This window comes from Salmo salar, chromosome ssa19 (genome assembly GCF_905237065.1).
Source record: "Salmo salar chromosome ssa19, Ssal_v3.1, whole genome shotgun sequence".
In the NCBI taxonomy this organism is placed as follows: domain Eukaryota; kingdom Metazoa; phylum Chordata; class Actinopteri; order Salmoniformes; family Salmonidae; genus Salmo; species Salmo salar.
The window spans coordinates 68,310,126-68,326,017 of NC_059460.1; the positions used below are offsets into that span (position 1 = coordinate 68,310,126).

A 15,892-nucleotide genomic window follows, 5' to 3' on the forward strand; every position below is an offset into this window, starting at 1 on the left:
CTTGAGCACTGCGGGCAACAAAAAGTTTCCCCCATACCTCCTGCTAATTGGCTACTTTCGCACATTTATTGTCTGAGTATGGAAAATCCCTAATGTCAATGTGTTCTGAAAAGATGAAACATTGAGGATTATAATAAATACCACTTTGATGTCACACAATACACATTTTATATAGGCCTACATTCATGGGGATAGTTTTTTTTATGTCTTCTGTGTACATTGTGATGATAGGTTTGCAATTCCCCCGTTTTCCAGGAATCCTAGTTCAAAGATTCCTAGAATTAACAAAGAATATGCAGGCGGTCCACGGATCCTCCAACCAGGATTTCTGGAAAACCAGGGAATTTGGGGAAAATTACCAGAATGTTGCAACCCTGCTGAAGACCAAATTAATTTCTGCATGTATGATAATAAAGGTAGCTGAACTGAACAGCCTCTAAGTCATGTGGTCAGAAAAAACTCCTAGACCTAAATGGCATATCTGCTGATTCATTTGGATGTGGCGTGACTGTAACAGGGACCATAACCGACCTTGCCAGTGGTGTTTGTAGTCACAGGTGCGGGACAGGGCGATCATCAAAGCACTGTACAGGGGCAGCAACATGGCACACAGACGCCAGCTGTAACCGCGGCCCCGGTCTGTGAAGCACTGCAGCTTCCCAGCCAGGTAGAAGGAGGTGAAGCCCAAGCCAGAGAACGCAACTGAGGGATGGGGGAAAGAGGGAGAGACAAATACTTATTCCACTTTTAATTATATCATAATCTTGGAGGCCCCGCTTTAAATGATGTGCAGCTTATAAGTGCTTCATAAAACCTTCATAAACACTACATAAATGTGTTACAAATGGGGCTGCTGCAGTGACCATATTACCGCAGTCAGCAGTCATGACCCACGTGATCATTGAGTCACAGTAATCTCCTTTTATGCACTCTGGACATGCATTGGTAGTACACAACATGCTAACTACCATCAGGTCCTAACCACGCTGACATCAATGCAAATGCAATCAAAAATCACATCAAACACTTATCATCACAACAGTGGGCCTATTGTACTTTTAAAACTCACCTCACTGTGATGATCAATTTGAAGAAAGATGTAAAACAACAGGTTGAAACAGTGTAAAAGGCAGAAGCTACTTTTCCTGCGGTCCGGCAAAATGAAGTTGAATGAAATTGTATAATAATAGTGAAGGAATCAAAACTATGAAATAGAATCATGTAGTAACCAAAAAAAGTGTTTATATTTGAGATTCTTCAAATTGCTACCCTTTGCTTTGATGACAACTTTGCACACTCTTGGCATTCTCTCAACCAGCTTCATGAGGTAGTCACCTGGAATGCATTTCAATTAACAGGTGTGCTTTCTTAAAAGTTAATTTGTGGAATTTCTTTCCTTCTTAATGTGTTTCAGCCAATCAGTTGTGTTGTGATAAGGTAGGGGAGGTATACAGAAGATAGCCCTATTTGGTGAAAGACCAAGTCCTTATTATGGCAAGAACAGCTAAAATAAACAAAGAGAAATGACAGTCCATCATTACTTTAAGACATGAAGGTCAGTCAATACGGAAAATTTCAAGAACTTCAAAGTACAGTTGAACCATCAACTGCTATAATGAAACTGGCTCTCATGAGGACCGCCACAGGAATGGAAGACCCATAATTGCCCCTGCTACAGAGGATAAGTTCATTACAGTTAACTGCACCTCAGAAATTGCAGCCAAAATAAATGCTTCACAGAGTTCAAGTAACAGACACATCTCAACATCAACTGTTAAGAGGAAACTGTGTGAATCAGGTCTTCATGGTTGAATTGCTGCAAAGAAACCACTACTAAAGGACACCAATAAGAAGAAGAGTCTTGCTTGGGCCAAGAAACACGACCAATGGAGATATTTGGCTCGAACCGCCGTGTCTTTGTGAGACGCATTGTGGGTGAACGGAGGATCTCCGCATGTGTATTTCCCACCGTATAGCATGGAGGAGGAGGTGATATGGTGTGGGGGTGCTTTGCTGGTGACACTGTCTGTGATTTACTTCACTATTATTCTACAATGTAGAAAATAGTACAAATAAAGAGATACCCTTGAATGAGCAGGTGTTCTAAAACTTTTGACCGGTAGTGTATACAATTTAAAAACATTACAAAACATTAATTCCAGAATTCACAACACACTATATTCCACGACAACATATCTACAACACAAAATCCATGCGTGTATAATGTGTATGTTATCATGTGTGTGCATGCATGTGTCTGTGCCTATGTTTGTGTTGCTTCACAGTCCCCGCTGTTCAATAAGGTGTATTTTTATCTGTTTTTTAAAATCAGATTATACTGCTTGCATCAGTTATCTGGTGTGGAATAGAGTTTCATGTAGTCATGGCTCTATGTAGTACTGTGCGCCTCCCATAGTCTGTTCTGGACTTGGGGACTGTTAAGAGACCTCTGGTGGCATGTCGTGTGGGGTATGCATGGGTGTCCGAGCTGTGTGCTAGTCATTTAAACACAATTGCAATTTTCCTAAGTCCCTCTTTGTGGCACCTGACCACACGACTGAACAGTAGTCCAGGCGCGTCAAAACTAGAGCCTGTAGGGCCTGCCTTGTTGATAGTGCTGTTAAGAAAGTATAACAGATCTGTATTATGGACAGACTTCTCCCCATCTTAGCTACTGTTGTATCAATATATTTTTACAATGACAGTTTACAATCCAGGGTTACTCCAAGCAGTTTAGTCATCACAACTTGCTCAATTTCCACATTATTTATTACAAGATTTAGTTGAGGTTTAGGGTTTAGTGAATGATTTGTCCCAAATACAACGCTGTTAGATTTAATATTTAGGATTAACTTATTCTTTTGCCACTCATTCTGAAACTAACTGCAGCTCTTTGTTAAGTGTTGCAGTCATTTCAGTTGCTGTACTCAAAGCCAGTGACATGTCGTTAGTAATGATTGAAAAAAGTAAGGGGCCTAGACAGCTGCCCTGGGGAATTCCTGATTCTACCTGGATTATGTTGGAGAGGCTTCTATAAAAGAACACCCTTTCTGTTAGACAGGTGACTCTAATCCACAATATAGCAGGGGGTGTAAAGCCATAAGACATGCGTTTTTCCAGCAGCAGACAATGAATGATCATGTCAAAAGCTAGTCTCACTCGTGGACATTCGATGTTGCCATCAAGTTATACATAATCAGATAACATTGCAATAGGCTAGATATGTTCCTACCAACCTAAGGATTCATTTTGTACCCCCCATGTAGCTATAACTCAAACACAGACTAAATCTAAGCTTACCTTGTAAGATGTTTGCCGTTTGGTGAAAACGTGTCAAATAAACATTTTGACTTTCGGGGCTGGTGATCAATAATGGAAGGTTACAGGCAGACAAATAAGACATCCTCATGATCTGTGGAGTCCCGGCTTTCGGTGTGAATCAACCTATTCTGGGTTTATTTTGTTTATGCTTCACAATGCTAACCGGAATGTAGGTAGCAACCTTGAAATGAGGTAACCGGCTCGGTCTGCCCTTATACATTTTCATGCCCATATATGCTAGTAAGTCACACCAAAGATTTTAAGGCACAGATCAATAGCCAAGATACTCAGCTTTCGGCAGACACCCTGATTTTGCAGATGGGGCTACCGTTCTCATACCAGACTGAATTTAATTTAAAACTCAAACAGGGTCCCCAAATATGGGGACTTTAATTTAAGAGGTTTCAGTGTTGTGGCTGGTGACTGACTGGTACTCACAGGAGGAGTGGCTGCTGGGGAAACTCTTGCGTCCCTCTGACACTAGGTCTGGTTCTCCGGTGCACAGCATCTTAATATTCACCTGTCCATCTGGGAAACAGCGCTGGAAGTAGTCTGGCCTGGGTCTGTGGAGAATGGAAAAAATACACTTAAATCAATCGCTCTCTTAACCTCTACGGGATCGGTGCCCCCACCCCACCCACCCCACGGGACGGTTGAGCTAATGTAGGATAATGTGATTAGCATGAGGTTGTAAATAGCAAGAACATTTCCCAGGACATAGACATATCTGATATGGGCAGAAAGCTTAAATTCTTGTTATTCTAACTGTACTGTCCAATTTACAGTAGCTATTACAGTGAAATAATACCATACTATTGTTTGAGGAGAGTGCACAGTTATGAACTTGAAAATGTATTAATAAACCAATTAGGCACATTTGGGCAGTATTGATACAACATTTTGAACAGAAATGCAATGGTTCATTGAATCAGTCTAAAATGTTGCACATACACTACACCTACCTGGATTAGTACATTGTGACCTTTCCCTTGCATTTCAAAGATCAAAAAACATGTTTGTTTTTTTTTCTGTGTATTGTCTTTTACCAGATTTAATGTGTTATATTCTCCTAAATTAATTTCACATTTCCCAAAACTTCAAAGTGTTTCCTTTCAAATTGTATCAAGAATATGCATATCCTTGCTTCAGGTCCTGAGCTTTAGGCAGTTAGATTTGGGTTTGTAATTTTAGGCAAAAATTGAAAATAAGGGTCGGATCCTTAAGAGAAAGGGGTTTGTTATTGCTTTTACCACCTGAAGTTAACTTTCAATACACGTCAAAGGCATTTAGTTACATTTTGAAAATGACACCCATCATAGCTGAGTGTGAATGCCAATCAAGATAAGGTACAGTACTCTGCTTTGACATATAATCAAACCTTTTCCCAAACAGTGTTTGAGTCTAGTTGGTGTATTGCATTATTTATTTACCTGCCAACTATCAACTTGATAGTGTTTGTGAAGACTCCATTCAAAGCCAGAGCAAGTGAGACAGCTGTAGGACAGAGAAAAACAACTAGAGACAGAAACAGGTTTTACAGAGACACAGAGTAAAACACAATACAGCACTTACAACCCCAACAATAAACCTGGGTCAGAGGGCAGGTGTGTATCTATTACAGATTAATGATATTCTATGAGGAGAAAACTGTTTGCCAAGTTCTTTACTGCATTGTACAGTACTGTTTTCCTTTGCTGCTGTGGTAGAGATTCTGGATCGATGCCAGTTATCCTGCCTCTAATGTAATATTAAAACAGACCATTAAAAGGGACACCCATTTTTTCACTTTTAAATTAAAGATTTATACCCACTGATTCTTAAAAGTTTTTTTCATTATTATTATTTAACCTGTCTGGGCTAGGGGGCAGTATTTTCACGGCCGGATGAAAAACGTACCCAATTTAAACAGGTTACTACTCTGGCCCAGAAACTAGAATATGCATATTATTAGTGGATTTTGATAGAAAACACTCTGAAGTTTCTAAAACTGTTTGAATGGTGTCTGTGAGTATAACAGAACTCATATGGCAGGCAAAAACCTGAGAAAAAGTCAACCAGGAAATGGAGGATCTGACAATTGTAGTTCTTCTTTCTAGTCCCTTTCGAAACTACAGTATCTGTGGGGTTACGTTGCACTTCCTAAGGCTTCCATTGGCTGTCAAAAGCCTTCAGAAAGTGGTTTGAGCATTCTCCTGTTACTGGGCAGATAATAGGAGCTCAGTTACTGAGTGGTCTGCCTGGCAACAAAGGGATTGGATATGCGATTCACGCGAGCGCGCCGTTCCTTCTTTTTCTTCTTGAATGAATATGCTATTGTCCAGGTTGGAATATTATCGCAATTTTACGTTAAAAATAACATAAAGATTGATTTTAAACAGCGTTTGACATGCTTCTGACTTTTCGTCTCTGGTGCCGCGCACGCGCGTTATGCCTTTGAATAAGTGATCTGTACGCACGAACAAAACGGAGGTATTTGGACATAAATATGGATTATTTCGAACAAAAACAACATTTCTTGTGGAAGTAGCAGTCCTGGGAGTGCATTCTGACGAAGATCAGCTAAGGTAAGAGAATATTTCTAATACTAATTCTGAGTTTCGGTTGCCCCGAACTTGGCGGGTGTCTGTATAGCTCTCTGTGGTGGCTGAGCTATGTACTCAGAATATTGAAAAATGTGCTTTCTCTGTAAAGCTATTTTTAAAATCTGACAAAGTGGTTGCATCCAGGAGTAGTCTGTCTATAATACTTTAAATAATTGTTATATATTTTGTCAACGTTTATGATGAGTATTTTTGTAAATTGATGTGCACATTCACCGAACGTTTTGGTGGGAATACATTTTCTGAACATCACGCACCAATGTAAAATGCTGTTTTTGGATATAAATATTAATTTTATCGAACAAAACATACATGTATTGTGTAACATAATGTCCTAGGAGTGTCATCTGATGAAGATCGTCAAAGGTTAGTGCTTCATTTAGCTGTGTTTTGGGTTTTATTGACACATGTCCTTGCTTGGAAAATGGCTGTGTGATTATTTTTGTCTATGTACTCTCCTAACATAATCTAATGTTTTGCTTTCGCTGTAAAGCCTCTTTGAAATCGGACAATGTGGTTACATCAAGGAGAAGTGTATCTTTAAAATGGTGTAAAATAGTTGCATGTTTGAGATAGTTGAATTATGAAATTTAGTTTTGAATTTGCCGCCCTGATATTTCACTGGCTGTGTCATGCACTGGCTGTGTCATTCACTGGCTGTGTCATTCACTGGCTGTGTCATTCATGTAGCCCATAGAAGTTAAGTGAAATATTACCATATGTCTGAAGCCAAAAAAGACAGGAAATTCAAAAGCTAATATGATTTATGCATTAATAAGGCTTTTGCTGGAGTAGTAGGTTTACCCCATTACTGTCCTTAAACATTATGTAGAGGTTTTCATGTACAAAGATGAAGGCTAGTCCTGGACTAAAAAGCAAGATCAATGGAAAATCTCCAGCCACATTCCATGAAACTATTCCTTAACCTTACGTTTGACCTAGCCTAATACATAAGCCTACTCAGATGGGACATGTAGAAGGTAGTTGACAGCTTTTGAACATATTTTGTAGCTATACATGGTTTATGTTCCTGTTATAAACAATGGCATAATGCAGCCTTATATTTTGGGTTATGATAGGGTTTGGGTTAAAATAAGAATGTGTTCTTAACTGACTTTTCTAGTTAAACAAAGGTTAACCTCTCTTTAAAGTCGTGTCTAATTATGATAACTGGAGAAATAAGTATAGCCAGTTACAATTGTAATGGCCTAGCAGATAATAAGAAAAGACGATCAGTATTTACCTGGTTAAAAGAGAAGGAATATAATATCTATTGTTTACAGGAAACCCATTCAACAATTTTAGATGAAGTTTTGTGGAAAAAGAACTAGGAGGGCGAAATATATACTGCTCAAAAAAATAAAGGGAACACTAAAATAACACATCCTAGATTTGAATGAAATAAATAATCTTATTAAATACTTTTTTCTTTACATAGTTGAATGTGCTGACAACAAAATCACACAAAAATAATCAATGGAAATCCAATTTATCAACCCATGGAGGTCTGGATTTGGAGTCACACTCAATATTAAAGTGGAAAACCACACTACAGGCTGATCCAACATTGATGTAATGTCCTTAAAACAAGTCAAAATGAGGCTCAGTAGTGTGTGTGGCCTCCACGTGCCTGTATGACCTCCCTACAACGCCTGGGCATGCTCCTGATGAGGTGGCGGATGGTCTCCTGAGGGATCTCCTCCCAGACCTGGACTAAAGCATCCGCCAACTCCTGTACAGTCTGTGGTGCAACGTGGCGTTGGTGGATGGAGCGAGACATGATGTCCCAGATGTGCTCAATTGGATTCAGGTCTGGGGAACGGGCGGGCCAGTCCATAGCATCAATGCCTTCCTCTTGCAGGAACTGCTGACACACTCCAGCCACATGAGGTCTAGCATTGTTTGCATTAGGAGGAACCCAGGGCCAACCGCACCAGCATATGGTCTCACAAGGGGTCTGAGGATCTCATCTTGGTACCTAATGGCAGTCAGGCTACCTCTGGCATGCACATGGAGGGCTGTGCAGCCAACCAAAGACATGCCACCCCACACCATGACTGACCCACCACCAAACCGGTCATGCTGGAGGATGTTGCAGGCAGCAGAACGTTCTCCACGGTGTCTCCAGACTCTGTCACGTCTGTCACATGTGCTCAGTGTGAACCTGCTTCATCTGTGAAGAGCACAGGGCACCAGTAGCGAATTTGCCAATCTTGGTGTTCTCTGGCAAATGCCAAACGTCCTGCACGGTGTTGGTCTGTAAGCACAACCCCCACCTGTGGACGTCGGGCCCTCATACCACCCTCATGGAGTCTGTTTCTGACCGTTTGAGCAGACACATGCACATTTGTGGCCTGCTGGAGGTCATTTTGCAGGGCTCTGGCAGTGCTCCTCCTGCTCCTCCTTGCACAAAGGCGGAGGTAGCGGTCCTGCTGCTGGGTTGTTGCCCTCCTACGGCCTCCTCCACATCTCCTGATGTACTGGCCTGTCTCCTGGTAGTGCCTCCATGCTCTGGACACTACGCTGACAGACACAGCAAACCTTCTTGCCATAGCTCGCATTGATGTGCCATCCTGGATGAGCTGCACTACCTGAGCCACTTGTGTGGGTTGTAGACTCCGTCTCATGCTACCACTAGAGTGAAAGCATCGCCAGCATTCAAAAGTGACCGAAACATCAGCCCTTTATTGGGGGTGTCTTGCTAATTGCCTATAATTTCCAACTGTTGTCTATTCCATTTGCACAACAGCATGTGACATTTATTGTCAATCAGTGTTGCTTCCTTAGTGGACAGTTTGATTTCACAGAAGTGTGATTGACTTGGAGTTACATTGTGTTGTTTAAGTGTTCCCTTTATTTTTTTGAGCAGTGTATTTCTCCCATGGGCAAAGAAATTCAAAAGGGGTGATGGTTTTAATTAACAGTAATTTTGATCCAAATGTGCAAATTGTCCAAACAGATTATCAAGGTAGATGGATTATTTTAAATATGTTATTGGACAATAAACAGATATGGCTTATTAACCTATACGGTCTGAATAATGATGATCCAAGCTTTTTTGAAAATAAATATAAGAATTTATCAACTCTACAAGCAACACTAGACTCTATTGTTATGGTGGGAGATATTAATACGGTCTTAAATACCTCTATGGACTGGAAAGGAAATCACACTACAAACTATCACCCTCAGGCACTTAAGGAAATCATGAATGTCATGGATATATTGGAATTAGTGGATATATGGAGACTTAAATACCCTGACCTAGTGAGATATACATGGCGGAGGCTTAATCAAGCTAGTCGTCTTGACTACTTTCTTATGCCATTCTCTCTGGCACCAAAAGTTTAAAAAGTGTTGATAGTGGACAGAATGCGGTCGGATCATCACATAATTGGCATATATATTACTCTTATAGAATTTCCACGTGGGCAAGGATATTGGATATTTAATCAAAGCCTACTAGATGATAAATTGTTTAGAACTAGGACAGAAGAATTTATAACTGACTTTTTCAGACATAACATAGGTACAGCAGATCCCCTTATTGTACGGGACACTTTTAAGTGTGCCTTTAGAGGCCATGCAATTCAGTACTCATCTATAAAACAAAAGCAATTTAGATCAAAAGAGTCCATATTAACAAAGGAAATTGAAGGACTAACAGTACAGTTAGATAGCAATAAAAACGGTACCATAGAGGCACAGAATAAGTTAGAGGAAAAACTAAAAGAGATGGAGGACCTTATTCAAGAAAGATCCAGTGTAATATATTATAAAAAATAAAGCGAACTGGATGGAATATGGGGGAAAATGCACCACTCTTTTTCAATCTTCAACATAGAAATGCTACCAATTTTCTATTTATTACCAAACTTGTTACAAATGATGGAGTCACGCATGATTCACCAAATGATATTTTGAAAGAGTAAGTAAAGTACTTTAAGAATATGTTTTCATTTCAGGTTCCTCCATCTCCACTAACTGAAACTAATTGTATGGATTTTTTTCCTAATAATAATGTAAAATTAACATCTGTACAGAAAGACTCATGTGAAGGCCAAATTACAGAGGAGGAACTGCTTGATGCAATTGGAGCCTTTAAGGATGGGAAAACTCCAGGGCTGGATGGCATACCAGTGGAAGTATACAAAACTTTTTTTGATATACTCAAAGGACCATTATTAGCATGTTTTAACCACTCCTATATAAATGGTAGATTATCAGACACGCAACAAGAAGATCTGATATCATTATTATTGAAACAGGACCCAAATGGTATATATAGAGATCCAGTCCATTTAAAAAATTGGAGACCTCTTACACTTCAGTGTTGTGAGGCAAAAATCCTAGCACAATGCTTGGCACATAGAATTAAAAAAGTATTGTCAGATATTATTCATCCTAATCAGACAGGTTTTTTACATGGACGATACATTGGAGATAATATAAGACAAATACTGGAAACAATAGAATACTGTGAAATATCGGGGACACCAGGCCCGGTTTTCATAGCTGATTTTGAAAAGGCTTTTGATAAAGTACGACTGGAGTTTATATATAAATGCCTAGAATATTTCAATTTTGGGGAATCACTTATAAAATGGGTTAAAGTTATGTATAGTAACCCTAGGTGTAAAATAGTAAATGATGGCTACATCTCAGAAAGTTTTAAACTATCTAGAGGAGTAAAACAAGGTTGTCCACTATCGGCATATTTATTTATAATTGCCATTGAAATGTTAGCTGTTAATAGATCAAACAATAATATTAAGGGATTAGAAATCCGTGGCTTAAAAACCAAGGTGTCATTGTACGCCGATGATTCATGTTTTCTTTTAAAACCACAATTAGAGTCTCTCCACGGCCTCATAGAGGATCTAGATAGTTTTGCTATCCTCTCTGGATTAAAACCAAATTATGATAAGTGTTGATGATATTATATGATATTATATGTAATTATATGATATTACGTATTGGATCACAAAAAAAATGCTAATTTTACATTACCATATAGTTTACCAATAAAATGGTCTGACGGAGATGTGGACATACTCGGTATACAAATCCCAAAAGAAAGAAATGATCTCACTCCAATAAATTTTTATAGAAAGTTAGCAAAAATAGATAAGAACTTGCAACCATGGAAAGGAAAATCAAATCAAAATCAAATCAAATGTATTTATATAGCCCTTCGTACATCAGCTGATATCTCAAAGTGCTGTACAGAAACCCAGCATAAAACCCCAAACAGCAAGCAATGCATGTGAAAGAAGCACGGTGGCTAGGAAAAACTCCCTAGAAAGGCCAAAACCTAGGAAGAAACCTAGAATGCCTGTCTATTTGTGGAAAAATCACCCTGATTAATTCTTTAATCATATCACAGTTTACCTATTTGCTTATGGTTTTGCCTACACCTAGTGACCTGCTTTTTAAATTATATGAACAAAAAATATTCAATTTTATTTGGAACGGCAAGCCAGATAACATTAAAAGGGCCTATTTCTATAACAAATATGAATTCGGAGGGCAGATATTATTAAATATTGAAGCATTAGACCTCTCACTAAAGGCATCAGTCATACCAAAGTTATATTTAAATCCAAACTGGTTTTCTAGTAAATTAGTACAAATGTCTCATCCTATGTTCAAGAAGGGCCTTTTTCCCTTTATTCAGATTACACCTGCCCACTTTCGGTTGTTTGAAAAGGAAATAATCTCCAAAATATCTTTATTTTTTAAACAAGCCTTAGAAAGTTGGTTGCAATTTCAGTTTAATCCACCTGAAAAGACTGAACAAATAATACAACAAATATTGTGGTTAAATTCAAATATAGTAATTGATAAAAAAAAAACTGTATTTTTCGAATACATTTAAAAAAAAAGGTATCATTTTAGTGAATGATATTATAAATAGGACTGGTGGAGTGATGTCACACATGCAGCTAACACAGACATATGGAAATGTCTGCTCTACCCAAAATTACAACCAATTAATTGCAGCATTACCACAAAAATGGAAGAGGCAAGTAGAAGGGGAAAAAAATTAAGGAACTTGTTTGTCGGCCCTGTAATAAAGAACATAAATGGTTAAAGAAAAGTGTGATAAATAAAAACATATACCAATGTCATTTAAGGACCAAAAAACTGATAGCTGTACCATATAAATTGCAAAATAGTTGGGAAGAGATTTTCGATGTGCCCATTCCATGGCACATGGTTTATGAATTGATATGCAAAACAATGCCGGATTCAAAAAACGTAGAATTTTTCTATTTAAATTACTATACAAAATTCTTGCAACTAATAGAATGTTAAATATATGGGGGATACAATCTTCCCAGCTCTGCAGATTCTGCTGTGAGGAGGCAGAGTCATTAGATCCCATGTGGCTCAGTTGGTAGAGCATGGTGTTTGCAATGCCAGGGTTGTGGATTCGATTCCCATGAGGGACCAGTACGGGAAAACATTTTATTTACATTTACATTTACATTTAAGTCATTTAGCAGACGCTCTTATCCAGAGCGACTTACAAATTGGTGCATTTTATGAAATGTATGCATTCACTACTGTAAGTCGCTCTGGATAAGAGCGTCTGCAAAATGACTAAAATGTAAAAAATGTAAAATTATTAGATCATTTATTTTGGTATTGTCCATATGTAGCTCATTTTTGGTCACAGGTCCAGGAATGGCTGAAGAATTGCAACATTTGCCAAGAACTAACACTGCAGATAGCAATACTGGGTGATTTGAAAAGCCATAGTCAATCAATCAATAATATAACAATTATTTTAGCATAAAAAGTATTTTTAATTTACAATCTGTAGAAGCTATGAGAATAGAAAGATTCAATTGTTTTGTGAAGCATCACAGCACAGTTGAAAAATATATGGCAAATAGAAATCCGAAATGGATGATGTTGATGGATAGATGGGAAGGGTTGTATGGAGCTGAAGGGTGGGACTAATAACAAGATAAACAATGTAAAACATACGGGGTCTGTAAAATGAATATAGGTTCAGAACTTTTATGATATTTTTTTATTTATTTTTTATTTCACCTTTATTTAACCAGGTAGGCAAGTTGAGAACAAGTTCTCATTTACAATTGCGACCTGGCCAAGATAAAGCAAAGCAGTTCGACAACATACAAAAACACAGAGTTACACATGGAGTAAAACAACATACAATCAATGATGCAGTATAAAAAAAAATAACAAAAATAAGACTATATACAATGTGAGCAAATGATGTGAGATAAGGGAGGTAATGGCAAAAAAATGCCATGGTGGCAAAGTAAATAAAGTATAGCAAGAAAAACACTGGAATGGTAGATTTGTAGTTTGAAGAAAGTTCAGAGATAAAATATAAATAATATGGTGCAAAGGAGCAAAATAAATAAAATAAATAAATACAGTAGGGGAAGTGGTAGTAGTTTGGGCTAAATATAGATGGGCTATGTACAGGTGCAGTGATTTGTGAGCTGCTCTGACAGCTGGTGCTTAAAGCTAGTGAGGGAGATAAGTGTTTCCAGTTTCAGAGATTTTTGTAGTTCGTTCCAGTCATTGGCAGCAGAGAACTGGAAGGAGAGACGACCAAAGGAGGAGTTGGCTTTAGGGGTGACCAGAGAGATATACCTGCTGGAGCGCGTGCTACAGGTGGGTGCTGCTATGGTGACCAGTGAGCGGAGATAAGGGGGGACTTTACCTAGCAGGGTCTTGTAGATGACCTGGAGCCAATGTGTTTGGCGACGATTATGAAGCGAAGGCCAGCCAACGAGAGCGTACAGGTCGCAGTGGTGGGTAGTATATGGGGCTTTGGTGACAAAACGGATGGCACTGTGATAGACTGCATCCAGCTTGTTGAGTAGGGTATTGGAAGCTATTTTGTAAATGACATCGCCGAAGTCGAGGATTGGTAGGATGGTCAGTTTTACGAGGGTATGTTTGGCAGCATGAGTGAAGGATGCTTTGTTGCAAAATAGGAAGCCAATTCGAGATTTCACTTTGGATTGGAGATGATTGATGTGAGTCTGGAAGGAGAGTTTACAGTCTAACCAGACACCTAGGTATTTGTAGTTGTCCACAAATTCTAAGTTAGAACCGTCCAGAGAAGTGATGCTGGACAGGCGGGCAGGTGCAGGCAGTGATCGGTTGAAGAGCATGCATTTAGTTTTACTTGTGTTTAGGAGCAGTTGGAGACCACGGAAGGAGAGTTGAATGGCATTGAAGCTCGTCTGGAGGGTTGTTAACACAGTGTCCAAAGAAGGGCCAGAAGTGTACAGAATGGTGTCGTCTGCGTAGAGGTGGATCAGAGATTCACCAGCAGCAAGAGCGACATCATTTATGTATACAGAGAAAAGAGTTGGCCCAAGAATTGAACCCTGTGGTACCCCCATAGAGACTGCCAGAGGTCCAGACAGTAGGCCCTCCAATTTGACACACTGAACTCTGTCAGAGAAGTAGTTGGTGAACCAGGCGACGCAATCGTTTGAGAAACCAAGGCTACTGAGTCTGCCGATGAGGATGTGGTGATTAACAGAGTCAAAAGCTTTGGCCAGGTCAATGAATACGGCAGCACAGTATTGTTTCTTATCGATGTCGGTTACGATGTCGTTTAGGACCTTGAGCGTGGCTGAGGTGCACCCATCACCAGCTCTGAAACCAGATTGCATAGCGGAGAGGGTGCGGTGGGATTCGAAATCGTCGGAAATCTGTTTGTTGACTTGGCTTTCGAAAACCTTAGAAAGGCAGGGTAGGATGGATATAGGTCTGTAGCAATTTGGGTCAAGAGTGTCACCTCCTTTGAAGAGGGGGATGACAGCAGCTGCTTTCCAATCTATGGGAATCTCAGACGACACGAAAGAGAGGTTGAACAGGCTAGTAATAGGGGTTGCAATAATTTCGGCAGATAATTTTAGAAAGAAAGGGTCCAGATTGTCAAGCCCAGCTGATTTGTAGGGGTCCAGATTTTGCAGCTCTTTCAGAACATCAGCTGAATGGATTTGGGAGAAGGAGAAATGGGGGAGGCTTGGGCGAGTAGCTGTGGGGGGTGCAGTGCTGTTGAATGCAGTAGGGGTAGTTAGGTGGAAAGCATGGCCAGCCGTAGAAAAATGCTTATTGAAATTCTCAATTATAGTGGGCTTATCGGTGGTGACAGAGTTTCCTATCCTCAGTGCAGTGGGCAGTTGGGAGGAGGTGTTCTTATTCTCCATGGACTTTACAATGTCCCAGAACTTTTTAGAGTTTGAGTTGCAGGAAGCGAATTTCTGTTTGAAAAAGCTAGCCTTGGCGTTTCTAACTGCCTGTGTGTATTGGTTTCTAACTTCCCTAAAAAGTTGCATATCGCGGGGGCAGTTCGATGCTAATGCAGAACGCCACAGGATATTTTTGTGTTGGTAAAGGGCAGTCAGGTCTGGGGAGAACCAAGGGCTATATCTGTTCCTGGTTCTAAATTTCTTGAAAGGGGCATGCTTATTTAAGATGGAGAGGAAGGCATTTTTAAAAAATAACTAGGCATCCTCTACTGACGGGATGAGGTCAATATCCTTCCAGGATACCAGGGCCAGGTCGAATAGAAAGGCTTGCTCGTTGAAATGTTTCAGGGAGCGTTTGACAGTGATGAGTGGAGGTCGTTTGACCGCTGACCCATTACGGGTGCAGGCAATGAGGCAGTGATCGCTGAGATCTTGGTTGAAAACAGCAGAGGTGTATTTAGAGGGCACGTTGGTTAGGATGATATCTATGAGGGTGCCAGTGTTTGCGGCTTTGGGGTTGTACCTGGTGGGTTCATTAATAATTTGTGTGAGATTGAGGGCATCAAGCTTGGATTGTAGGATGGCTGGGGTGTTAAGCATGTCCCAGTTTAGGTCACCTAGTAGCACGAGCTCTGAAGATAGATGGGGGGCAATCAGTTCACATATGGTGTCCAGAGCACAACTAGGGGCCGAGGGGGGTCTATAGCAGGCGGC

General features: G+C 39.8%; 1 protein-coding gene across 1 annotated transcript in view; it reads right to left on the reverse strand.

Annotated features, from left to right (window-relative positions):
- The window catches only part of LOC106579442 (phospholipid phosphatase 4), a 76,176-nt gene that overhangs the window by 20,051 nt on the left and 40,233 nt on the right, over positions 1-15,892 (reverse strand). The window contains exons 4-6 of the mRNA XM_045701936.1: positions 4,752-4,815; positions 3,760-3,884; positions 532-702 (exon numbers count right to left, since the gene is read on the reverse strand). Of these exons, the coding sequence (XP_045557892.1) occupies positions 532-702; positions 3,760-3,884; positions 4,752-4,815 (360 nt within the window). The remainder of the gene's footprint in view (positions 1-531; positions 703-3,759; positions 3,885-4,751; positions 4,816-15,892) is intronic.